Source organism: Oryctolagus cuniculus, chromosome 11 (genome assembly GCF_051225735.1).
Source record: "Oryctolagus cuniculus isolate XC-2025 breed Fujian yellow rabbit chromosome 11, ASM5122573v1, whole genome shotgun sequence".
In the NCBI taxonomy this organism is placed as follows: Eukaryota; Metazoa; Chordata; class Mammalia; order Lagomorpha; family Leporidae; genus Oryctolagus; species Oryctolagus cuniculus.
In genome coordinates, this window is record NC_142877.1 from 64,647,872 (window position 1) to 64,675,453 (window position 27,582).

A 27,582-nucleotide genomic window follows, 5' to 3' on the forward strand; every position below is an offset into this window, starting at 1 on the left:
TACAAAAACAGGTATGGCTAGCTCCACTAAAACTTTTTACAAAAGTAGGCAGTAGCCTAAGTATACTGTAGTTTGCCAACCCTTGTTAAACATTATCAGTTTTCATTTTGTCTTTATATATGTTATAATCCAAAGAAGTCAGTATACGAAGGGATGAAGATGTTTAGTCACAATTAGGAACTGATTCTGCCTTTTAAATATCTCTTGAGTTAATCTCTTTGTTCCATTCTCAGCAGTTATCTGTCATAGAGAGTGCTCTAATTCCAGGTTTCTGTTTTGTGCACTAGATCTTACTTTTACCAGAATATCCTAAAATGTAGACCTCATTACTTATCTTCATAAGCCTTTCCTGGCTCCTTAGTTACTATCAAATCCCAGCACTTTAACGCAGCATGAAAGACATGGTTTAACATCTTGGCTAGTCATCTAACATCTTTAAATTGTCCTTGTCTGTGTTTTATACTCTAACAGTAATGAACTGAACTGCTTATAGTTACTTGAACACACTATTTTATTGCATGCTGTTAGATTTTGCATGGTATTCTATCTGCCTAATATCCCCTTCTTCCCAGTCCCTGATTCTATCCAGCTAAAAATCCTTTTAACCATCCAGATATTCAGATTTACCATCCCATCTGATACTATCATGTAGGTTATCTAGGTCAGATTATCCATCTTTCAAATTCGAATTCATTTCTTCAGCTTTCTGTTTTTCTCAATATATATTGAGTTATAGGATGTTTCTGCTTTCAAATAAAATTGTTACCTTAACTTCCAAAATGTTTTTGCTTAGGTCTTTTTTTTATCATTCATTATGTACTTTAGTTATTTGCATATTAAGCTCCCCAGTTAAATTGTGGGATCCTTGCTTTGGTTCAGTGTTGCATCCTATTTGTTTTTTGTTTTTGTTTTTTGTTTTTTTTTTTTGTTTTTTTTTGACAGGCAGAGTGGACAGTGAGAGAGAGAGACAGAGAGAGAAAGGTCTTCCTTTGCCGTTGGTTCACCCTCCAATGGCCGCCGCTGCAGCCGGCGCACCGCGCTGATCCAATGGCAGGAGCCAGGATCCAGGTGCTTTTCCTGGTCTCCCATGGGGTGCAGGGCCCAAGCACCTGGGCCATCCTCCACTGCACTCCCTGGCCATAGCAGAGAGCTGGCCTGGAAGAGGGGCAACCGGGACAGAATCCGGCACCCTGACCGGGACTAGAACCCGGTGTGCCGGCGCCGCAAGGTGGAGGATTAGCCTATTGAGCCACGGCGCCGGCCTCATCCTATTTGTTTTTATTTGTAATACCTAACACAGTGTCTGATGCTCTAGTGTATAGAAATTTTTATTTAGTTCTGTTTTACTTAAAAATTACTAACAGTATCAATAGTTGGGTTGTTAAAAAATCAAAGAAACTAGGGAGAATTAATTTTTAGTAAATACCTTTATGTGCTAAGTATTATACTAGGCTATTTAAAAAAATTATTTTATCCATTATAGTCTTAAGTGAAATTTTATAAAACCCATTATGGGACCTGGTGCTGTAGCCTAGCAGATTAAGCTTCTGCCTGCAGTGTTGGCATCCCGTATGGGCTCTGGTCCCAGCTGCTCCACTTCTGATCCAGCTTCCTGCTAATGCTCTGGGGAAGGGAGTGGAAGATGGCCCAAGTGCTTGGGCACCTGTACCCATGAAGGAGACCCAGAAGAAACTGCTGACTCCTGGCTTTCGTTTGGCCCAGTTCCAGCTATTGTGGTCATTTGAGGAGTGAACCAGCAGATGGAAGGTTTCTCTCCCTCTCTCTGCAACTCTTGCAAATAAAATAATTCTTTAAAAAAAAAAAAAACAAACATTATGTATTACAGTTAAAAGGAAAGTTATGGGGCCAGTGCTGTGGAGCAGTCTGTTAAAGCCCCGGCCTGCAGCGCCAGCCTCCTATATGGGTGCCGGTTTTAGTCCTGGATGCTCCACTTTCAATCCAGCTCCCTGCTCATGTGCCTGGGAAACCAAGGGAAGATGGCCCAAGGGCTCAGGCCCCTGCTCCCATGTGGGAGACTTGACAGCGGCTCCTGCCTCCGGATTGGCTCAGCTCCAGCCGTTGAGCCCTTTGGGGAGTGAACCAGTGGGTTGAAGACTTCTTTCTGTGTCTCGCCCTCTCTCTCTAATTCTCTTTCAAATAAATAAAATGAATCTTAATTTAAAAAAAAAGGAAAGTTACCTGACTTAAGCTGAAATGAGCACTTTGGAAGTCCACCAATTAATCAGCACCCCCACCTCCCTAGCTAGCCAGTTCCCTCTATCAGGCTTCCAATAGACATGTACTTCTCTGTGATTAACATCCCTCAGAGGCCGGTGCCACGGCTCACTAGGCTAATCCTCCGCCTTGCGGCGCCGGCACACCGGGTTCTATCCCGGTCGGGGCACCGGATTCTGTCCTGGTTGCCCCTCTTCCAGGCCAGCTCTCTGCTGTGGCCCGGGAGTACAGTGGAGGATGGCTCAAGTGCTTGGGCCCTGCACCCCATGGGAGACCAGGATAAGTACCTGGCTCCTGCCATCAGATCAGCGCAGTGCGCCGGCCGCAGCACGCCGGCCGCGGTGGCCATTGGAGGGTGAACCTACAGCAAAGGAAGACCTTTCTCTCTGTCTCTCTCTCTCACTATCCACTCTGCCTGTCAAAAAAAAAATAATAATAAAAATTTAAAAAATTAAAAAAAAATCCCTCAGAGCCTGAGTTAGCTCCAGGGGTGTAATTTAACTTCTTTAAGCCTCAGTTTTCTAATGTATATGATGAAGAAAGTAACACTTATTTTATGTTATCATTGTAAAGATCTATTTTTTTTTTAAGATTTATTTATCTGAAAGCGAAGTTACAGAGAGGCAGAGATAGGTCTTCCATCTGCTGATTCACTCCCCAGATGGCTGCAACAGCCAGAGCTGAGCTGATCCGAAGCCAAGAGCTTCTTCTGGGTCTCCCACAGGCTACAGGGCCCAAGGACTTGGGCCATCTTCCACTGCTTCCCCAGGCCATAGCAGAGAGCTGTATTGGAAATGGAGCAACCTGGACTCAAACTGGCACTCATATGAAATGTCAGCACTTCAGGCAGCGGCTTTACCCGCTAAACCAGAGCTCCAGCCCCGAGTCTATGTTCTTGATAGATACGCATTTATCAGACTGCAGATTAGAGAATAAGCTACATTAATAAGATGAAATATCCTTAAAAACTTTTTATCTTCTGGAATGTTTCAAAGTATGCATTTAATTTTCTGGATTTTTAAAAATTTATTTATTTGAAAGAGTTAGGAAGGGAGAGACAGAGATCTTCCATCTGCTGGTTCAAGCCCTAGATGGCCACAGCTGCCAAGGGCTTAGCCAGTCTGGAGCCATGAGCTTCATCTGAGTCTCCCACGTGGGTGCAGGAGCCCAAAGACTTGGGCCATCTCCACTACTTTTCCCATGCCTTTAGGCAAGAACTGGATCAGAAGTTTCAAAGCAGCTGGGACATGAACTGGCACTCTTACTGATGCCAACATCACAGGCAGTGGCTTTACCTGCTATGCCACAATGCTGGCCCCAAATTTTCTAGATTTTATAACAGTTTTATGAGCAATAACTCTACAAGACTTTTTTTTAATAACTAAACTTGAAAGTATTGTTATTGCAAAATAAAACAAAGATACATTGTTGGAAGAGTTTGCATCCCAGAATTATTTTTCTTTGTCCCTTTTGTGTCTTCTCTATTTAAGTGAATTGTTTTGAAATATTTTAAAAAATACTTTCACCATGAGTTAGTTTTAACAGTAAGCAAAATTGTATTCAAAATGATACATTTGAATAAAGATATACATTTTAACATTTCTGATTGCCTTTTAAACTTAATAATCCATGGTTATAAACCATGGGATTTTAAGTACAAATTCTATTAGATGTTGAGGTATTATAGTTAAACAACAATATTAAATGTATAACTTTGAAAGTTTTTGTAGCTAAAATCTGTTTTTTCAGAGTAATGATTTAAGTCCTTCAAATGACCATGAAAAATCTGTCTTTTAATTATCAGTTTTATGTGTAGGTGTCATGATAGTTGTAAAGTGCAATAAAAGAAAACTTGCTTCACAAATAAAATTTACTCACTAAATTATATTTGTAAATCTTGAAAATTACATAATACCCTGTAGGAATGATAATTACAACATTAAGATAGTACCTTATTGTTGTCAGATAGGAGGGGGATTGTGATTAGGAAGTAGCCAGAATGCTAGGTGCATGGTACATTTATTTGTTATAAGCTGTATATTCATCATATTAGTTTTTGAATGCATAAATACTATATTTTTAAAGGCAACTTTAATATTTTAATTAGCATATTCTTAATAAATAACTCCCATGAAGTTTAAAAAAAAGTCTTATTCATTACATGTATTCTAAAATGAATTTACATTTCACAGTTAGGATCCAAATGCCAAAATATAATTGACCTTAAAACATACAATCCACCAGACTATATTGCCAAGTATATGTAGAATAGGTTATAAAATTGCAACTTTAGAAGAAAGAGTTCAGGGTCGGCACCGTGGCTCACTTGGTTAATCCTCGGCCTGCTGTGCCGGCATCCCATATGGGTGCCGGGGTCTTGTCCTGGTTGCTCCTCTTACAGTCCAGCTCTCTGCTGTGGCCCAGGAGAGCAGTGGAGGATGGCCCAAGTGCTTGGGCCCTTGCACCCACATGGGAGACATGGAGGAAGCACCTGGCTACTGGCTTCAGATCACCGTAGCGGCCATTTGAGGGGTGAACCAATGGAAGGAAGACTTTTCTCTCTGTCTCTTCCTCACTGTCTGCAACGCTACCTGTCAGTTATTGGCCTGGCCTGAAGCGCCAGCATCCCATATGGGTGCTGGTTCGAGGCCTGGCTGCTCCACTTCGGTCCAGCTCTCTGCTATGGCCCAGAAAGCAGTGGAAGATGGCCCAAGTTCTTGGGCCCCTGCACCCACATGGGAGACCCAGAGGAAGCTCCTGGCTCCGGATCAGCGTAGCTCCAGCCATTGTGACCAATTGGGGAGTGAACCATCAGATGGAAGATAATCTCTCTCTCTCTCTCTCTCTGTCTCTCTGCCTTCCTCTCTGTATAACTCTGACTTCCAAATAAATAAATAAATCTTTAAAAAAAAAAGAGTTCATGAAATTGAATATATAGATTTAGCTTTATAGTGCCTTGTATTTACTTCAAATCATATTGTCTGTATTATAGTTTTCTCATAGAAATTAAAATATTAATATCTTATTGATGGCATATGTAGGGGTACTTCAAAAATTTGTGAAAAATAAAGTTAAAAGGTAAGTTTATTTTGATCCAAAAATTTTTGGAAATCTGTGGGTAGGTTTTTAAGTTTTCTCTGTATCTGTCAGTCCATCCTTCTGTCTGAAAGTCTGAGAAACAGATAGGGAGAGAGAGAAAGGTCTTCCATTCTCTGGTTCACTCCCCAAATGATAGCAACTGCTAGGGCTGGGCCTGGCCAAAGCCAGGAGCCCCAGCTCTTTCTGTGTTTCCCACAGTAACAAGAACCCAAATACCTAGGCCACCATCTCCTGCCTCACAGGTGCATGAGCAGGAAGCTGGCCGGAAAGCAGACATATGAGAGTTAAGTCAGTCACTCCAATATGTGATGTGAACATTTCCAGGGGCAGTTTAACCCACCGTTCCACGAAGCCCACCCCTTGTAGTTTTCTTATGATAGGATTTTCCATGAACCTTTAGAAAACCCCTTGTGTATATGATTTCAATCATTTTCATTATATTTTTTCACAAATTTTTTGGATTCCTTTCGTTATTCTTTTGCTACTCTAATTATATTTGCTAAGTTTTTCTACTTTGCAGACTCATCCCATAACAAAAACCAGAACGGTTTTGTAATAAAGTAGTTCTGCTTCAGTCTGTACTATCATTGTTAGAAATGATTTTTGTCTATCTCATTGTAATGCTGTAATAGGAAACTTTAGTCCAATTCTCATACTTGTGATTCTCCTACTTATATATTAAAAGATTCTATACTTTACATAGTAACAATATAAATATACGGTAATTTGAAAGCTGCAATTAAATTTTGTGTAATCTGTAATTTCAGATTATCCAAGCCTCAATAGCATTGTAATTATAGTTAGCTAAAATAAGATGTCAGCTTATTTAACAACAACTATAAACATTTCATGATTGATCATCTGTTATTTGCATGGTTCTGTAATACAAGCTACCAAAAAAATGGAAAATACACTCCCTAAACTCAAGAAATTTATATTTTGATTTTGGTGTAGACTTTGTTAAAATCATAGATCTGATGATTTTCTTCATTTACCTTCTTCTCACTTTCATTGCTGACTTCTTACAATTGAGGTCTTTTTGTTTCCTTTATCCCCCTTTGGAATCAGAATGCAACTACCTCTTCACCGTGTCTACTGTATCCTTTAAATACTCAGTTATTTTAATTTCTTGTATATTCATCTCATCTTTTAAAGCTACTTTAACTAAAAAGTTTATAGAAAAACATCCTTTTATTGTGTCATATTTACAGGTGTTAGTGATAGAACAAAAAAATGAAGATGGAACATGGCCACGGGGTCCTTCTACTCCAAAGTAAGTGCTCCTTCCTCTTATATCTTATTGCATGATTTTTAAGCTTTTGATTTCAGATCATGAATTTAGAATAATGAAGAACCTAGTTGTGTACTACAAAAATATTTAATATCTTGATTGTTACAGTTTTAGAAGCTTGCAATTCAAATCTCTTTTAGAAGATATAAACAAATATTAGAAATGTGAAACATTTTGTTTAGTTTTATTGAAGTTTTCTGTGATATTTTAAAGTATGTTAAAAAAGTGGCTTTTTTATCAAAATGAATGATATAAAAGTTAATATTTTCATTGATTTAAAAGATGATTTAGAATATAAAAGCACAAGAATTTGCTTTTTAATGCTGAGGGGAGGATTGAGAATCTTTCATTGCTTTAGAATTATCAGATCCATACTCCATTGTCAAAAATGCTTAAAACTAGTGTGTTTCAAAATCAGGCTTTTCAAATCTTGAATATTATGAACATGCCACTTACTACAGTGTTTCTGCAAAGTCCAAGGGGACATCCTGTGATCAAACACACTGATATTCCTTAGCAAATATTCATGCTAAGTGGGAAAAATAAGACCTTTGAAAATAAATAGCCGCCTATCAGTTCAAATTAGGTTGCTGTCAGATAAATTGTGGTTTTAAGTCTTCAGAACTTTGGAGTTTTAGATTTCCTGATAAGGGATTTTAAATCTATGTTCTGAAATTGTTAAAACAATGATTCTTGTTTAAATCAATAATTTATTAAGTGCTAACCTAGCAAGTAAAAAAAAAATAACCTGCTACTTAATTTTCTTCAAACCTAAAATACACTTTAATGAGTGGCTTTTTTATCTTGCATGAATTTTTTCACTTAAGTTCTAAGAAGTTGCCTAAATATGTTAATAATATGAAAGTGATTTTTATTCTTACCCTACTTAGTTGGAGGTATACAAGAGGTAGAACTTAGTGTAAAAGTAGAACTTAAATAGATATGGATGGGCCAGCGCCTTGGCTCACTAGGCTAATCCTCCGCTTTGCGGTGCCGGCACACTGGGTTCTAGTCCCTGTCGGGGCGCCAGATTCTGTCCTGGTTGCCCCTCTTCCAGGCCAGCTCTCTGCTGTGGCCAGGGAGTGCAGTGGAGGATGGCCCAAGTGCTTGGGCCCTGCACCCCATGGGAGACCAGGATAAGTACTTGGCTCCTGCCATTGGATCAGCGCGGTGTGCCGGCCACAGCATGCTGGCTGCGGCAGCCATTGGAGGGTGAACCAACGGCAAAAGTAAGACCTTTCCTACTCTGTCTCTCTGTCTCACTGTCCACTCTGCCTGTCAAAAAAAAAAAAAAAATGATATGGATGGACTCATGGATTTCATAACTGATACAGATTTGGAAGTTAGGCATACTTTCCTGGTGAATATTCGCTGGTCTTTCTAGCTTATGATTAGAATGTTCTATACTTGCTGTATCTTTAAATAGTCTTTGAAATTACAAAATTGGCTGTAATTTAGTATAGGAATACCATGAGTTCCAAAAGACGCAGGGATCTTTTCTAATTAAATTAAAGTATGTAAAGTATCCATTTACTCCAAATTTTAAGAAGCACTATACAGCAACATGTCATACATGCCAAATGATAGTTTACTAGATTATAAAAACAAAAATCTTTTAATATTTGTACCTATCTATGGAAGATGCTCAGAAAATTAAGAATAAAAGGAAATTCTCCTAACTTGTTAAAACCCATGTACATAAATTCTTTAGTAGATATTAAATTGTACTGAGAAATTTTAAGTAGACTCCAAATAAGAAGGCAGATTTTAAAAGAGGTGAAATTTATTATTTGTGTACATAATGATATAGTCATAAAATCCAAAACAATCAGTAAACCACTAAAACTGAGAAAATTCAGTTTATGAAAACCAATAGGTTTTTTTCTGTACCCAGAAGTCAAGCAACCTTTTTTATAAAGGGTTGGACAGTGTTTTCAGCCTTGTGGACCAGATGGTCTCATCACAACTATCAGCTCCACTGATGGTAGCATGAAAACAATCTTAGACATCATTTCAACAAATGGACATGGCTGTATTTTGATAAACTTGCTTTATCAGTATATGACAAGCTTGGATTTGACTTATAAACCATGAATTTCTGATCCCTGCTATCTACCAGTAGTGACCTGTTTAGAAGATGGTGTAGTGGTTAACCACCTATTTAAGAATGCATAGAGCCTTTAAGGAAAACATTCTAAACTTACTAATTAAAAGACAAAATATATTATCATGCTCTGTGTACTACATGGCTTAAGCCAGTGATAACTGTTCTCACTAAATCTATTATGTCAGTTCCTTCTGTTCAAAATTTTATTTGGTGTGTGTGTGTGTGTATGTACGTGTGTGTGTAAGAAAGGCGACATACTCATTCTTGAATTAGCATAAACTAACCAATAAGTGCATGTCCAGGATTAGCTAAGTCAATCCTGACAGAGAGGAAAAGATATGCTAGACCTGCCAGATGTTGAGAATCACTACAAAGCTATAGTAATAAAACTAGAATAACTCCGTGATCTCAGAAATATTCTTATATATTTGAGAACTTGGTATATGACAATGCAGTAACAGTAACATTTAACGTGGATACTTAGCTATTAGGGAAATTAGGGAAAAAAAGAAAGTTGGATCTTTATCTTAAACATATATAAAGCTGACTCCATAAGGGTTAAAGACCCAAATAAGAGTAAAGCATGAGGCCAATGCTGTGGCATAGTGGATAAAGCTGCTCAGCACCTTGCTTGGCTTCCGACCCAGCTCTCTTTTACGCCCTGGAAGGCGGTGGAAGATATTCCTTGGGCACTGGCACCAGCATGGGAGCCGCAGAAGAAGCTCCAGGCTCCTGGTTTCTTTTTTTTTTTTTTTTTCTTTTTTTTTTTTTTTGATGGGCAGAGTGGATAGTGAGAGAGAGAGACAGAGAGAAAGGGAGAAAGGTCTTCCTTTTGCCATTGGTTCACCCTCCAATGGCCGCCACGGCTGGCGTGCTGCGGCCGGCGCACTGCACTAATCCAAAGGCAGGAGCCAGGTGCTTCTCCTGGTCTCCCATGGGGTGCAGGGCCCAAGCACTTGGGCCATCCTCCACTGCCTTCCCAGGCGACAACAGAGAGCTGGCCTGGAAGAGGGGCAACCAGGACAGAATCCGGCGCCCCAACAGGGACTAGAACCCAGTGTGCTGGCACCGCTAGGTGGAGGATTAGCCTATTGATCCGCGGCGCCAGCCAGGCTCCTGGTTTCTTATCAGCCCAGCTCTAGCCATTGTGGTCATTTGGGGAATGAACCAGCAGATGGAGACCTACCTCTTTCCCTCCCTCCCTTACTCCCTCTCTCCTTCCTTTTCTCTACCTCTCTACCTTTGCCTCTTTGTAACTCTGCCTTTAAAATAAATAATCTTTTTTTAAAAAAAGAAGTGTAAGCTTTAGAACTAATTTAAAATACTTAGAATAACTAACTATCGTAGGAATCACAGAACATAACATGAAAAATTAAATGGATTTAATAACAGAAAAATAATTTTGATTAAAAGAACCTTATGAAGAATTAAAAGTGAAATGTCAGCTTTGGAATATCTAAAACTTAAAAGAGAATATACCTATAATTTATTTTTAAGTGCTATAAATTAACAGAAATAAAAATAGCATTCAAAAATTATCAAAAGAGATGAATAGAAAATTTAAATAAGGGGAAACCCAGGTACTGATTGATAAAGCAATGTACAAACTTAATAATGACCAGAAAAATGAAAATAAAACAAGAAATATAATTTTCAACCCATCAGTGTGACAAAAACTTGGAAAATTGTTGATGAAAAGTTTTGGGTAAGATGTAGAATAATTTGCATGTATTGGTGATGGGAATATAAACTTGTACTGCTATTTCATAAATCATTCAGTATTTAATTATCAAACCCAGCACTCAAGAGATATTTTTACACATGTTCCTAAGGTTATAGTCTTTGTAGATATGTTATATGTGATAGCATAGTCTTGGCGGTAAAGCTAAATATCTCACACTGGGGAGTGTGCATTTTGCCTAGCAGTTCAAATGCCACATCCCACATTGGAATACCTGAGTTCAATTCACACTATAGCTTCTGACTCCAGCTTCCTGCTAATGTTCAGTAACTGGCCTCCTTTCACCTGTGTGGGAGACCGGAATAGAGTTTTTGGTTCCGAGTTTTGGTCCTTAATCACCCTCATGAGCATTTGAGGAGTGAACCAGCAAATGAGAACTTGCTTCATCACTCCTTCCCTCTCCCCCTCTTCCTCTTGAACAAATTTTAAAAATACATACACATTATCACTAGTAGAGTAAATAAAAATGAGATGTTGGTAATACTGGTAAAGTCTTTAAAACTTTAACATACTGTTGAGAAAGGGGAAGAAGAGTTTTATTCTGTACAATTAATGTCAGTTGGAGTCCCAGCACCTCCACTGCCTATTCAGCTTCTTGCTAACACATCCTGGGAAGCAGCAGATGATCGAGGAAGTACTTGGGCCCCTGCCACCCACAGATGAGAACCAGACAGAATTCAGGACTCCTGTCTTTGGGTTGGCCCAGCCCTGGCTGTTGTAAGCATTTGGGGAGTGAACCAGCAAATGAAAGGTGTCTGTGTGTGTGTGCGCGCATGCCTCAGTCTCTGCCTTGGAAGAAGATGAAAATAAACATTTAAAGGGAAAATGACTCTTCTTTCAAAATGAGCACACTTGTGAGACTTGAATTTTATGGACTCTGAATCAAACATTGGGAGAACTAAATCTCAGTCTGTGATAACCACTTTTGAAGCAAGCATTAAAAGGATGAGTAAATCATGGCAACTGTGTCTTACTCTGCTTCCATTGAAAAAGAAAATAGGAGCAGAAAATTAACAGTCTATTCTTCACTAATGATAACTGCTTGGTCCTCAAGAAAAGCAGTAGAAATCCTGCAAAGGCATTAGGAGCTTAGCATGAGGAGATGTCTTGGACTCATTGTTAGTGACAGCTGAGTCTCACATTTACAGTCACATAAAAAGACTGGAGTGGAAAATCTTTCAGCTTGACATTTTGCTATTGGAAAGTGCCTATATCTGAGGTTAAGAGTCATATCTGTGAACTATACATGAACTGGCACATATTAGGTGCTTGTGAAATATATACACATGTGTTTTACTTGCTGTTCCTTGGGATCTTGAGTTACGAAGTGAAATTCATATTTATACGTAAACTTTTATTTGTTTCTTGTTTTGGAACAAACTATCAAAAAGTTGAAATGGTTCTCTCCATCTCTCTCTCTCTCACACACATACACACACACCTGCACACACATACATATTTATCATTTAATGATGTTTGAAGCCATTATTAATAAAAAGCTAGATTTATTATTAAAGTAAACATTTAAAAAGTGTATATTGCATAAAGTATATATTTAACACAAAAGAAGCAGTTATAGGAAAACGGTAGTAGAGGTTAGAGGAGAAAACAGGAAAAAGGGTTGAGGAAGTATTTGCAAGGATACAGTTTTTTTCCTTATCCTTAACAACAATAGCAACAAAAAACATAAATGGAATGTTTGTATATTAGTTTAAATCACATATTAAATAAATATATTAATAAATGTATTAAATAAATGTAACTTAAGCAAATTCACCTCCAGCAGAGAACTTTTTTTTTTTACTTTTTTGAAATTTTATTTTTTTATTATTTGAGAGACAGGACAATAAATATAGTTTTTATTGTTTCAGAGACAGGACAACAAAGAGAGTTCCCATATACTGGTTCACTCTTCAGACTTCCTCAGTGGATGGAACTGAACCAGGCTGAAACCCAGAGCCAATAACCCAGTCCAGGCTTCCTACATGAGCATTAAGAACTCAGCTGCTTAAGATTCAACCTGCTTCATCCCAGGGTCCACATTAACAGGAAGCTGGTATTGGGAGCTAGAGATGTGGGCTTCTAAACCGTTAGGCCAAAACACCATCTTTGGGCATATTATTTTACCTCTTTAAAGAGAAACCTCAAGATATTAAGATATGAAGAGACTTGAAAAATTTGTGGGAAAATAGAATGAAAAGAATGCAAATTTTTTGTGTACTTTTTGAAGTACCCTCATATAGAACAGGCTATTTTATGCTCCTGAAAAGTGTCAAATCTGTCAGGTCAAACCCTGGACCTCAAAATGCCATGAAGATGCTTGTTCTAATTTAAAAATCACCAACTTGGGGTCTGTCCAACATTTGTTTTACACAGCATGTAACCAGATCCTACATAGGATCTTCAAAAGCCAAGGAAAAATAAAGTTGTAATATAATGACAGAAGAATTACCTGTGGACTTTATTAAAACAAAGTTTTATTAAAACATCTCAAGAATTTGATTCAGTAGGTCTAGGAGTAGCTCATGTCTAATATGCTCACTGGTGAAAATAACTAATGCTGTTGATTACCGGATCATGCTTTGAGAAATTCTATACATAATATTCCTTGAACATGTACTCTGTGGATAACCATAGGCAGCAGCTTCTATGGTTCCCACCTCAGACCAGCATTAATCTTCATGGGGAGCGCAGGAATTTGCATTTTAGGTGCTTCAAATGAAGAAGAAAATACAAGAATATTACTGTAGTAGTAGACACCTGTGAAAGCATGTGAATATCTTACTTGTCTGACATTTCTAACATCCCATATCAGAGTGCCTGAATTTGAGTCCTGGCTTGACTCCCCATTCCAGCTTTCTACTAATGAACTCACTGGGATACAAATCAAGTACTTGAGTCCTGCCTTCCACATGGGAGACCCAGTTTGGGTTCAGGGATCTTGGCTTCATGCTGGCTCAATCTCAGCTGTTGCAGGAATTTGGAGTGTGAACCAGGAGATGGAAGGTCTTGCTGTCTGTCTGTGCATTTCTCTTAAATTCATACTGTATTTTGAAAATATTTAAGTTCTTACTAAAGTAGCTTTTTCAGGACTTCCATTTCTAATCTAGTTTTTAGGTATCTGATTTTTTTTTAAGGATTTATTTATTTATTTGAAAGTCATAGTTACACAGAGAGAGAAGGAGAGGCAGAGAGAGAGAGAGGTCTTCTATCTGGTGGTTCACTCTCTAATTAGCTGCAACAGCTGGAACTGCACCAATCCGAAGCCAGGAGCTAGGAGCTTCCTCCGAGTCTCCCACAACGGGTGCAGGGGTCCAAGGCCTTGGGCCATCTTCCACTGCTTTCCCAGGCCACAGCAGAAAGCTGGATCAGAAATGGAACAGCTGTGTATTAAACCAGCACCAATATGGGATGTGAGCGTTTCCGGCCAGGGCATTAACCTTCTACATCACAGCGCCGGCCCCAGGTATCTGATTTCTTTTTTTTTTTTTTTAACTTTTATTTAGCAGATGTAAATTTCTAAAGGACAGTTTGTGGATTACAATGGCTTTTTCCCCACCATAACTTCCCTCCCACCCACAACCCTCCCATTCCATTCACATCAAGATTCATTTTCAATTATCTTTATATACAAAAGATCAATTTAGTATATATTAAGTGAAGATTTCATCAGTTTGCCCCCACACAGAACACAAAGTGCCAAATACTGTTTGAGCACTAGTCATATCATTAATTCACATTGAACTACACATTAAGGACAGAAGTCCTACATGGGGAGTAAGTATACAGTGACTCCTGTTGTTGACTTAACAAATTGACACTCTTGTTTAAGGCATCAACAATCTTCCCAGGCTCTAGTCACGAGTTGCCAAGGCTATGGAAGCCCCCTTCGCTCACCGACTTTGATCTTATTTCGACAAGGCCATAGTCAAAGTGGAAATTCTCTCCTCCTTTCAGAGAAAGGTACCTCCTTCTATGATGGCCCGTTCTTTCCACCTCGATCTCACTCACAGAGATCTTTCATTTAGGTCCTCTATTTTTTTTTTCCAGTGTTTTGGCTTTCCATACCTAACATACTCTCATTGGCTCTTCAGCCAGATCCAAATGCCTTAAAGGCTGATTCTGAGGCCAGAGTGCTGTTCAGGACATCTGCCATTCTATGAGTCTGCTGTGTATCCTGCTTCTCATGTTGGATTGTTCTCTTCCTTTTGTATTCTATCAGTTAGTATTCACAGACACTAGTCTTGTTTATGTGATCCCTTTGACTTTTAGACCTATCTTTATGGTCTGTTGTGACCTGAAATTAATTACTTGGACTAGTGAGGTGGCATTGGTACATGCCATCTTGATGGGATTGTATTGGAATCCCCTGGCACATTTCTAACTCTACCACTTGGGGCAAGTCAGCTTGAGCATATCCCAAATTGTACATCCCCTCCCTCTCTTATTCCCTCTTTTATATTTAACAGGGATCACTTTTCAGTTAACTTTAAACACCTAAGAATAATTGTGTGTTAATTACATAGCTCAACCAATGGTATTAAGTAGAATAAACAATAATACTAAAAGGGATAAGTATTAAATTGTACATCAACAGTCAGGACAAGGGCTGATCAAGTCATTGTTTCTCATAGTGTCCATTTGATTTCACCAGGTTTCCTATTTGATGCTCAGTTAGTTGTCGCCGATCAGGGAGAACATATGATATTTGTCCCTTTGGGAATGGCTTATTTCACTCAGCATGATGTTTTCCAGATTCCTCCATCTTATTGCAAATGACTGGATTTCATTGTTTTTGACTGCTGTATAGTATTCTATAGAGTACATGTCCCATAATTTCTTTATCCAGTCTACTGTTGATGGGCATTTGGGTTGATTCCAGGTCTTAGCTATTGTGAATTGAGCTGCAAGAAACATTAAGGTGCAGACAGCTTTTTTGTTTGCCAATTTAATTTCCTTTGGGTAAATTCCAAGGAGTGGGATGGCTGGGTTGAATGGTAGGCTATATTCAGATTTCTGAGGAATCTCCAGACTGACTTCCATAGTGGCTTAACCAGTTTGCATTCCCAACAACAGTGGGTTAGTGTCCCTTTTTCCCCACATCCTCACCAGCATCTGTTGTTGGTAGATTTCAGAATGTGAGCCATTTTAACTGGGGTGAGGTGAAACCTCATTGTGGTTTTGATTTGCATTTCCCTGATGGCTAGTGATCCTGAACATTTTTTCATGTGTCTGTTGGCCCTTTGCATTTCCTCTTTTGAAAAATGTCTGTTGAGGTCCTTGGCCCATCTCTTAAGTGGGTTGTTTGTTTTGATCTTGTGGAGTTTCTCGATCTCTTTGTAGATTCTGGTTATTAACCCTTTATCTGTTGTATAGTTTGCAAATATTTTTTTCCCATTCTGTCGGTTGCCTCTTCACTTTCCTGACTGTTTCTTTTGCAGTACAGAAACTTCTCAATTTGATGCAATCCCAAATGTTAATTTTGGCTTTGACTGCCTGTGCTTCCGGGGTCTTTTCCAAGAAGTCTGCCGGTACCTATATCTCACAGGGTTTCTCCAATGTTCTCTAATAATTTAATGGTGTCGGGTAGTAGATTTAGGTCCTTAATCCATGTTGAGTGGATTTTTGTGTAAGGTGAAAGGTAGGGGTCTTGCTTCATGCTTCTGCATGTGGAAATCCAGTTTTCCCAGCACCATTTATTGAATAGACTGTCCTTACTCCAGGGATTGGTTTTGGATCCTTGATCAAATATAAGTTGGCTGTAGATGTTTGGGTTGATTTCTGGTGTTTCTATTCTGTTCCATTGGTCTATCCATCTGTTTCTGTACCAGTACCATGCTGTTTTGATAACAACTGCCCTGTAGTATCTCCTGAAATCTGGTATTGTGATGCCTCCGGCTTTGTTTTTGTTGTACAAGATTGCTTTCGCTATTCGAGGTCTCCTATGTCTCCATATGAATTTCAGCATCATTTTTTCCAGATCTGACAAGAAGGTCTTTGGTATCTTGATTGGTATTGCATTGAATGTATAAATTGCTTTTGGGAGAATGGACATTTTGATGATATTGATTCTTCCAATCCATGAGCATGGAAGATTTTTTCCATTTTTTGGTATCCTCTTCTATTTCTTTCTTTAAGGTTTTGTAATTTTCATCGTAGAGATCCTTAACGTCCTTGTTAAGTTCATTCCAACGTATTTGATTGTTTTTGTGGCTCTTGTGAATGGGATTGATCTTAGCAGTTCTTTCTTAGCCATGGCATTGCCTGTGTATAAAAAGGCTGTTGATTTTTGTGCGTTGAAATATATCCTGCTTCTTTGCCAGACTCTTCTGTGAGTTCCAGTAGTCTCTTATTAAGAGTTCTTTGGATCCCCTAAGTAGAGAATCATGTCATCTGCAAAGAGGGATAGTTTGAGTTCTTCCTTCTCAATTTGTATCCCTTTAATTTTTTTTCTTGCCTAATCACTCTGGCTAAAACTTCCAGAACTATATTGAATAGCAGTGATGAGAGTGGACATCCCTGTCTGGTACCAGATCTCAGTGGAAATGCTTCCAACTTTTCCCCATTCAATAGGATGTTGGCTGTGGGTTTTTCATAGATTGCTTTGATTGTATTGAGGAATGTTCCTTCTATACCCAGTTTGCTTAGGGTTTTCATCATGAAAGGGTGTTGAATTTTATTGAATGCTTTCTCTGCATCTATTGAGATAATCATATGGTTTTTCTTCTGCAGTCTGTTAATGTGGTATATCACATTGATTGATTTGCGAACATTGAACCATCCCTGCATACCAGGGATAAATCCCACTTGGTCTGGGTGGATGATCTTTCTGATGTGTTGTTGCATTCTATTGGCCAGTATTTTATTGAGGATTTCTGCATCTATGTTCATCAGGGATATTGGTCTGTAATTTTCTTTCAATGCTGCATCTTTCTCCAGCTTAGGAGTAGAAAGAGTTTGGGAGGATTCCCTCTTCTTCGATTGTTCCGAATAGTTTGAGAGGAATTGGAGTTAGTTCTTCTTTAAATGTCTGGTAGAATTCAGCAGTGAATCCATCTGGTCCTGGGCTTTTCTTTGTTGGGAGGGCCTTTATTACTGTTTCAATTTCTGTCTCAGTTATGGGTCTGTTTAGGTTTTCGATGTCTTCCTGGTTCAATTTAGGTAGGTTGTATGTGTCCCAAGAATCTATCCATTTCTGATAGATTTCCCTGTTTGCTGGCATACAAGTCCTTATTGTAATTTCTGATGATTCTTTTTATTTCTGTAGTGTCTGTTGTTACGTTTCCTTTTTCATCTCTGTTTTATTGATTTGAGTCTTTTCTTTTTTTAGTTAGTTGGGCCAACAGGGTGTCAATTTTGTTTATTTTTTCAAAAAACCAGCTCCTCGTTTGGCTGATTTTTTTTATTTTTTAACTTTTATTTAGTAAATATAAATTTCCAAAGTACAGTTTATGGGTTACAATGGCTCCCCCCCCCCATAATTTCCCTCCCATCTCCTGCTCCCTCTCCCATTCCATTCACATCAAGAACAAGTTCACAGCTCTCTGCTGTGACCTGGGAGGGCAGTGGAGGATGGCCCAAATGCTTGGGCCCCTGCACCCCCGTGGGAGGCCAAGAGGAGGTACCTGGCTCTTCGCTTCAGATTGGCGTAGTTTTGGCCATGGCGGCCATTTGGGGAGTGAACCAACGAAGGAAGACCTTTCTCTCTGTCTCTCTCATTGTCTATAACTCTATCTGTCAAATAAAAAAAAATTAAAGACCCAAAGAATTTATGTGTGTTATGTTAATGTTTACCATATTTGCAGTTAAAATACTACAGTTGATCTTAGCCAGAAGGATAAGAAGCAATGAAAGATGAAATAGTTGTGGGTGTCAGGGAAGTTAAGAGGGGAAAGCCATTGCACTCCATAAGCTGTACTTTGGAAATTTATATTCATTAAATAAAAGTTAAAAAATAAAACTAAAAAAAAATTTAACATATTTATAAATAACACTAAATCATTAATATTTTGACATGTGACATTTTCATGAAAATTATTTTCCAAATCAAAAGTAATCACTAAGAGTAGCATTGGTTTGCATTTTTGCAAATTTCTTTAATATCAGGCTAAATAAAAAACTGCTAAATTCTCATGTGTGCTTCTGCATTTAATTTATTGTGATATATCGTTAGGGTGATGAACATGAAGAAAATTTAACTTTTCACAAATAAGTAGTAGAAAAGAGGAGTATTTTCGATAATGGATACCACATTAACAGTGGCAGAATCAAATTTTCGAAAATTCTGAGGTTTGCTGGAAAGCTTGAATTTTATCATTGACAACAAATATTTTCAGTTGTTTTTCCTTGAAGTGAAAATCACCATACATTTTTGGGAAAATATCTGCTACGTAGCGAAGTTTAAATAAGCACATTTTTTTTTTTTTTTAGGTATAGGCTTGAAAAGAATTGTGTCAAGGGTGTGTTTGGACTAGGAGTTTACACCCCAATTTAGGTACTTGTATGTATCCCATTTAGGATCAGGGTTGAGTGGGTTTGAGTCCTGCCTGCACTCCTGATTCCACCTAACTGCTAATACAAATCTGAGAGATAGCAGGTGATGGCTCAAGTTGTTAGGTCTTTGCTGCCACATGAGAGACCTGAATTTAATTCCTGAGGCTCCTGGCTTTGGCCGCATCCCAGCCTCAGCCAGTATGGGCATTTGGGGAGTGAGCAGATAGGAGCTACTCTGTGTCTCTGTCTCTCTGCTTTTCAAATAGGTAAGTGGTATTGTATAAAAAATGACTGCTGCCTTTGATGAAGCTGGTGTTGATAGGGACAGCTGAGAGTGCTAAGGAATGCCCCCATCTTTGGTGGAAGAAAGAGGTGATTTAGAACGTTCTACTTGTAGTTCAAATAATTAACACAAGTTTTTTCTCATGAGAGTCATGGTAATTCAATATGTAACATGTGCTTTATACAGACTTCCCAGTTTGTCAGCAATATTCCAGTCCTCAGTCAGTCCCTTTTCCTCAAAAATTATCTTTCTACAATACAAATCTGATTCTGTTGATAACACAATTGTATAAAATCCAAATTCCTTCACAGAATATGTAAGTTCCTTTGTTATCCTGCCAACCTTTTGAATTTCTGTTCCTATCTACATACTTCATACTCTTTCAGTTAAGCCAGATTTATTGGTAATTCCCTAAATACATCATAGTTTTTAGCCTCATATGTTTGTGTATTCCATTCTTTCCACTGGGAATACTGTCACTTTAGGTTTCTAACTGCTCATTTTTAAATCACCTCATGTCACTACTCACAAAATTTTATATTAAAATTTGTTAACGTTTATATTACTTTATAGTTGTTTTTGCTTGTATGTCATTTTTCTCTATTAGATTTGTGAGCAATTTGAGATCCTGAAATGTCTTTGTATTCCTACTGCTTATCAAGATCAAAATGTGTAGAAATTATTTTTAAAACTTTTGAGTGAATGATTTGCATAGAAACTACTGTGAAAATACAAATTAACTCTGATATTTTCATTATCTGTTCCTTCTTTTTTTTTTTTTCATTATTTAGAGAATACTTTATTAGTTCTGTAATCAAACCCACGTAGATAAGACCTTACATATTTAATACAGTGCGTTACCCCTGTACAAATGGAAAAAAAAATTAAGTTTAACGTTTCTAGACCAATATGGCTGTTAATTTCTGTACAATGCCAACTCAACACGGTAAACTGGGATACTTTTCTCAAAGTTGACAGCACAGCTAAAGTTTCCAAAAATTCAATTATATATATGTGTATATATATATATGTGTATATATATATATATATATATTATCTGTTCCTTCTAATGTGATCCTTAGGTAAAGTTGCTAATGAATAGTTGAAAAAATGGGCAGAAAAAATTACATACAAACATACAAGTATAATATCATATGTATGTATAAGTCTTAAATTTACACACGTTTGTATATATACTCAAATATACTAGATGTCTGGGCCAGCTTATTAAATGAAATAATGAATCTTTATTTCCATAATTTTTACTGTAAGTAAAAAGGAACGTTTCATTTTATGTGTTCCTGAAAAGTTGTAATGAATCACATTTTGAAGAATTAACCTCCTTAATTCATTAGAACCCAGTCTTTCATTAATTTAGATTTTTCCCCTATTTAGAAATAGTTATATGAAGCCAAAACTGCTAGAATTACTTATAAAATGTAACCCCTTGGGCCAGCATTTGGTGTAGCAGGTAGTCTCTTGCTTGTGACACTAGCATCCCATTTGGGTGCTGGTTGGAGTCCCAGCTGCTCCACTTCCAATACAGTTCCCTGCTATTGCACCTGGGAAAGCAGTAGAAGATGGCCCAGGCTTAGGCCTCTGTACCCTTCTGGGATTCCTGAATGAAGCTCCTGGCTATTGGTTTCACCAGCCCCCAGCCCCAACCGTTACAGCTGTTTGGGAAGTGACCAGCGGATGGAAGATAGCTCTCTCTCTTTCAAATACATAAAAAATAAATCTTAAAAATTGTGACCCCTCCATTATTTTATATTAAAACTTGATAGGTTGTATTTTGTGTTTTGAGCTTAATATAGTAAAATAAAATCGTGTTAGTAGAAGTTCTGCTTAAATAATTCATCTGTATACAACCTTTATCAGCAAAATAAATTTTAAAAAACTTATTCCAAATTTTACTAAGATTTCCTAATGTCCAAAATTCTAAGTTAATTTTTTTTACATTTAAAAATATTACCTACCATTCTGCATGTATATCGATATAAATAAAGCTAAATCCAAATTATCTAAAAGCAAATTTTTGTAGATTACACTTTCTTGCCCATTGGCCATTTCATTGTTCATTAGCACCTGAGTAGAGAATATAACTTTTTAAAAACTAGTCACTTTGGGCCTCACTAATACAGAATTTACCATGGCTGACTACTAAAACCTGGCTTTTTACAGCCCATAGATAGAACTTGCATGATAAGCTAAAATTGCTTTAAAAATTACAAAGGAAAGTCTTTCAGGAAACTTCAAGTACCTCAATCATTTCTATATAATAGAAGTGTTAACTATAAATTATACCTTTAAAGTGTTGGATGATTAAAAGCCAGTAGTGATTGAGAGTTCTCCAAAAGATTCTGAATTAGTGAGATATTTTATATCTATCTAGATTGATATTTTTCTTCCAGTTTTTCCAGGGGTAATGTTAGCCAAATACTGTTTCTTGGTATTATGTTTGGAATTCTCTTATGCTGTTCTATCCTCATTGTCTTACTTTTAAAAATTGGTAACATTCTCTGAACTATTAGTCTTGTGTACTATTAAAATGACAATGGTAACTACTGAGAAACAAAGTGAAATATTTTAGTTCCATTGCTTTATTTAAATTGATTGTAAAATGTTAGTTATGATTACCTAAACTAAGAAATTGGTATATTGAGTTAGTAGACTTAGAGAAATAATGTAAGTTGTAAATTCAATTTGATCAATTTTGTTTGAAAATAGACCCCTTGTGTATCATTATATTTTATAAGGAAAAATACACTGGAAATTGAAAAACAGAGGATATTTAAGTGATTTTGCTCATAAATCTGTTTTCCAGCATTCATTTACTACAACATTGTCATCTGTTAGTTCTTTTCTTTATTTCATAATTAATTTTAAATCTTCATTTTTTATCTAATTTAACATTTTCATATTTTTAAAGGTCCCCAGGTGCATCCAATTTTTCAACTTTACCAAAGATCTCTCCTTCATCTCTATCAAATAATTATAACAACATCAACAACAGAAAGTAAGCACTGAATCTTAAAAACTCTTTGTTTAATTGATCGCCCTATTGTGGTTGCAAAAAGTCTTTTGTATCTAAAATTTAGGATAAAAGTCTCACTACATTAAAATTGGTTTTCTTTTAAATTGTTGGTCAGTTCTTCCATGAGTAATTACACAAGAAGTAAAAATCAATTATAAATTAGTTCTTGATTTAACACATATACTACAATAGTTTATTGAAAGAAATAAGCCACTTTGAGAATTTCACATTCTAAACATTAATATTGAAATATACATAAAAGTATTAAAACTTAATTTTGTAGAAAAATGTAAACTTCAGATATTTTAGAACTAATCTCCTATATAACAGAGTATTTTAAAAAGTTTGTATGAGTAATTCTAAAGTAGAGAGTGCACAGATTTTTATATTAATGAATAAAGCACTTTTTTCTTAAAGAAGTTCAGAGAAACAATTACCCCACCATAAATAAAATTCATAGAATATTTATAGAAGTTATATGAATGTGATGCTATATTGCCATAAGAAAAAAGGTTGAAAATTTCTTAAGCTTCGCATATAACATCTGACTATGGGTATATTACTTTGAGATTTGACATATTTATTTTATTGAAAAACATTAAAAGCATTCATTATTTGTTTAGCCTAATAAAATTATGGGAAGTAATTAGATCTCAAGATGTTTGTGCTCTTATTTCTTGTATATATATTTATTTTTATTTATATATTCCCAGTGTTTAGGTAAATAATGGCATGATGTGTCCAGTTCATAAATGGCATCTGATTATTCCAATGAGTAAACTCGAAAAGACTGAAGTTAATTGTAAAGTAATCTGTAAAATAATACTAATAATTGAAATTATAAGTTTAATTTCCCCTTACAATTCACATCTTGGGAAGAAACTTTAACAAAATGATGCAAAACAATTGTCTGAATTTTAAAAAGTGACAATAGCTAAAATTATTTTGGAGAGGAAAATAATGAGAAAGGGTTATTTCTATTAATTATCACAACTTGTTATAAAGATGTGTATATATATATATAATAACGAATATGCCTACAGATCAGTGGACTCAGACATCTCAAAAACAGACCTTTGTATATAAAAGATTTAATGTGACTTAAAAAATGTTTCTAGTCTAGCAGAGAATAGTCAAGATTATCCATGAAAGATTGTTGAGAACATTGGATCATTGTTGAAAATTTCCTTTAGAATTTTAAATCCAAGGTAATTGTCAGACATATAAAAGACAAATAAATGGGGAAAAAGTACTGATTACAGGTGATATAAGTTAAATATTTTTAACATGTCAAGTTCAAAATCATTGTGAAAAATTTTCTAAGATAATTAGAAAATAAGCAAATAACCTAAAAGCAAAGGAATTAAATAAAGAATAAAAATTAAATAAAGAATAAATATGTAAGAGTTCATTTTTACCATTAAAACCATAAAAATATCCATGCATATCCCACCTCAGAAACATGGAGAAAAATTAAACAGTATTTTTTCTTACAAGGATTTGCTAGTGTGAAAAATTTTTAACTTTCACATTATTTTTAAAGTAATTCATAAAAAGCTGTGCAGCATATATATTTACATTACATTGTAATGTAATAGTGAAATCTTGAAGACACTGTGAATATCCAGAATTACAGTGTGATATATTCTCTTCTATTTAAAAATGTATATTCACATGCAAAAAGAGTAAAAACAAATATCTTCATATAATTTGGTTGTATTTCGTATGACTTTTATAATTCATCAAAGCTAATTTTTTTAATAGGAGATAAAATATTGCTTGTCTTTCTACCAATTGCAGGTGGCTCCCACATTTACTATAAAAGAATTCATTTACAGGTATAATATGTATTTGTAGTCATGCTTTGGAGAGATTTTTAAGTTTCTTTGTAGACTGTATTGGAAATAAACTGTATTTGATCAGAATTACTATATGAGAGGTCTTTAAAAAGTTCATAGAAATTCATATTAAAACTATATGAATTTCAGAGTTTTTGGCACCAAAATTTATCTTTTAGTTACATTTTTCTGTGAACTTTTATGAAGTAACCTTGTATTAGTGTATGTGGTCTGGTGTGTTTGTTTTTGTCTTATTTCCCATTCGTAGTAAAAATATTACAGTACTATCTAATTTCAGAACTTCTGATTGCAGAAACTAATTTGAGGAATTGGAGTCTTAAGTTTTAGAACATGTTTGATGATTCTATTATGACTAGATTATTTTTTAAGTTTATCTGTCTAACTTAGACATAAAACAGTCCTTTCTTGTTAGGCACTTTCAATAGCAGAAAGCTCAGTTTTTCTGTGATCATTTTGAACTTAAAAGTAACTTCTATGAGTACTTTTCTTAGGAATGGAATTAAAGCATTGATGAAATGGAAAGCTTATTTTGCTTGTTTTTGCCTTTAAAAGCTTTAGTAAATATCACCATCTTTATGTAAACAATTATTTTATATAGAACTTCTCAATTTTTATTGACCTTGTTGAAATAAGTAGTAACTTAAGACTTCAGATGGAAAGAGCATAATTTCTTTAATTAAAAGTGTGTGAAATAGGTAGTGACTTTTGTAGATAAGTACATTTTTTGAAACTTCATGTATGTGAAAATGTCCTACAAATATAAATTATATATTAAAACCAGTAATTATGATTTGTGAGTTTATATGAAATGTGTTTACCGATTTGACTTGAGCAATCTTACATTTATGCATTACTAAGATATAAAATTTTCATTTCTAGAAATAAGAATATTTAGCCGGCGCCGCGGCTCAATAGGCTAATCCTCCGCCTTGCGGCGCTGGCACCCCGGGTTCTAGTCCTGGTCGGGGCGCCGGATTCTGTCCCGGTTGCCCCTCTTCCAGGCCAGCTCTCTGCTATGGCCCGGGAGTGCAGTGGAGGATGGCCCAAGTCTTTGGGCCCTGCACCCGCATGGGAGACCAGGGGAAGCACCTGGCTCCTGGCTTCGGATCAGCGTGATGTGCCAGTCGCAGCGCGCCGGCTGCGGCGGCCATTGGAGGGTGAACCAACGGCAAAAAGGAAGACCTTTCTCTCTGTCTCTCTCTCACTATCCACTCTGCCTGTCCAAAAAAAAAAAAAAAAAAGAAATAAGAATATTGTTGCAAAGGTAATAACAAAGTGTACTTGGAACTATTTCATTTACATATAATAAAAGCTTTATTAAAAACTAATAATTGTGAAAAATTAATTTCTGGAATGCAAAGGGGTTTTGGCTTTATGTAGTAATTTACATGTGAATCCATAGGTATTTGTTATTGCTTCAGTTGTAATTTATGTACATTTTCAGTATCTGCAAGATTCTTTTATCTAGTAATAGTTCTATTACCTACATTTTTCTCTTGGTATATTTGCTTTGGTATATTACTAACACTGCCTTTAAAAATATTTTTGTTGTCTCAACTTTGTTATTCCACATCAGAACACATTTCTATTTATCTGTTCATTCACTTAAATCTTTTATTTGCAGGGGAAATTATTCCCTGTATGAGATTAAGCTATCCACGAGAACTGTGGATTTTGAGGACCACCAGAGCTAGCCAAGTGGGTCTTGATAAGTTACTTAGCTGAAAGCATCATTTCACTAACTGCAAAGTGAGCATAATTATAGTTATCAGAGTTAAATTATATATTTATGATGTTTGTAGTGTCAAATGTCAGTACTAATTGAAAAGCCAATCTAAAATTTTTATTGAAAGGTAAAGTTCTAGATTACAAAAGATTGTTGCATTTTTAATGTGTCATCATTAAATAGCATAGATTTATAATACAGAATTAATCTAGAATTAAGATTCTCAGTAACATTTCTGTAAAATGTTTGTTCTTGCAAAATAGCATAACCTCAAAGAAAGATCTGTAGGAAAAGTTAGCAAAAATAGTCGTGAAAGTAATAGAGGTAGATTATCTTCAAGGGCCTACCTTTCTGTGTGTCGTGTTAAAATACAATCAGCTGCTGCTTTTGGTAATTTTATGACAAAGTTTAACGTTTGTTTTGAAACATACCTGACATGGATTACAAATGACCAAATGTAGATTTCCTTTAAGGATTCCAGTTTTTAAAACCCAGACTCAAAAGTTACTTTGCAAATAAGAATTCCTATCCCATCAAGTTTCACCATGTTGCTGCAAAGAAGAGTAGGGCTTGCAGCATCCTTCTGCATTGCATGTGGGAAGAGATGGATGTCTGAATACTCACAGAATGAGCATATAAATGTGCTTTTTGGCTTTGTGTGGTATGTGTATGTGTGTGTCTGTGTGTTTGTGCATGTGTGTAGGCATTAGCATGTATTTGGACATACTTTTCCTGTGTCTGGCTGGTTAAATTTTACTACAATTTTAGAACCAGAATATATGTAAAGCATAGAATGTGTAGGAAATAAAGGCTTTACTTGTTTTAGTAGTACAGAGGGCCTTAATTTTTAGCACAACTCGTATTAATGCAAGGAGAAAAGGGTTTTTGGTTGTTCTTCAGCTTTTTGTCGTGTGCATCCATAGCAGATTCTATAATCAAATCATGAATGGCCATATTTCAAATTGCTAGTAGGTGTTTTGCACATTATTAGTTACTATGAATATAAAATAAAGTACCAATCATGAGGAAATAATCTACAAAAAAGGAGATACTTGAATTCTATAATTTTGCTTTATATTTTTTATTTTAGCTCAGATCAAGTAAATACCTACAAGATGAAAAATTGTATATTTGAATTAACCAGAGATGTGCTCCTTTGGAGTCTGCTATGTTCGTTTAATCTTAGGGCAGATCACTTTTTGGGGAGTTGGGCTTTTTCATTTATGGCAGAACGACAGTGCAAAACATTACGGAGCTAGCCTTTTGTGTATAATTTTAGGCTGAAGTTTCTGTGGTTTACCTGTTTAGTGTGTATGTGTACATGTGTTTGGTAAATGCGTTCTTAGAACAGGCAGCGGCATTATTCCATTAAAATTATATAATAAAGTGAATGTATAGTATATGAGCTAATAAAATATTTGAAATAAGGAAAAACTTTTTAAGATTTATTTATTTATTTGAAAGAGTTACATAGAGAAAGAGATAGACAAAGATTTTCTATCTGCTGGTTCACTCAGGTGGCCACAATGGTTAGCTCTGGGCCAAGCAAGAGCCAGGAATTTCATCTGGGTCCCCCATGTGGTTAGCAGAAGCCCAAGCACTTGGACCATCTTTTCCCAGGACACTGGCAGGGAACTGGATTGGAAATGGGGCAGCTGGGCCACAAATCAGCACCCATATGGGATTGCTGATGTTGGAATCGGCAGCTTCACCC

General features: G+C 36.3%; 1 protein-coding gene and 1 non-coding gene across 13 annotated transcripts in view; both read left to right on the forward strand.

Moving 5' to 3' along the window:
- The window catches only part of USP15 (ubiquitin specific peptidase 15), a 126,189-nt gene that overhangs the window by 51,786 nt on the left and 46,821 nt on the right, over positions 1-27,582 (forward strand). For 8 of the 12 annotated variants that reach the window (XR_016216163.1, XR_007919692.3, XR_016216162.1 and 5 more), the window contains 2 exons: positions 6,546-6,607; positions 22,179-22,265. Coding sequence is in view for 4 of the 12 variants with exons in the window: in XM_002711302.6 (XP_002711348.1) it covers positions 6,546-6,607; positions 22,179-22,265 (149 nt within the window). In the remaining 8 variants the exon portion in view is untranslated. The remainder of the gene's footprint in view (positions 1-6,545; positions 6,608-22,178; positions 22,266-27,582) is intronic. The other 4 variants (XM_070052559.2, XM_002711301.6, XM_089307434.1 and 1 more) reach the window with 1 other exon arrangement.
- Positions 19,258-19,335, forward strand: LOC127491224 (small nucleolar RNA SNORD74). Its single transcript, XR_007919814.1, has one exon. It is a non-coding gene; the product is annotated as a small nucleolar RNA SNORD74 (small nucleolar RNA).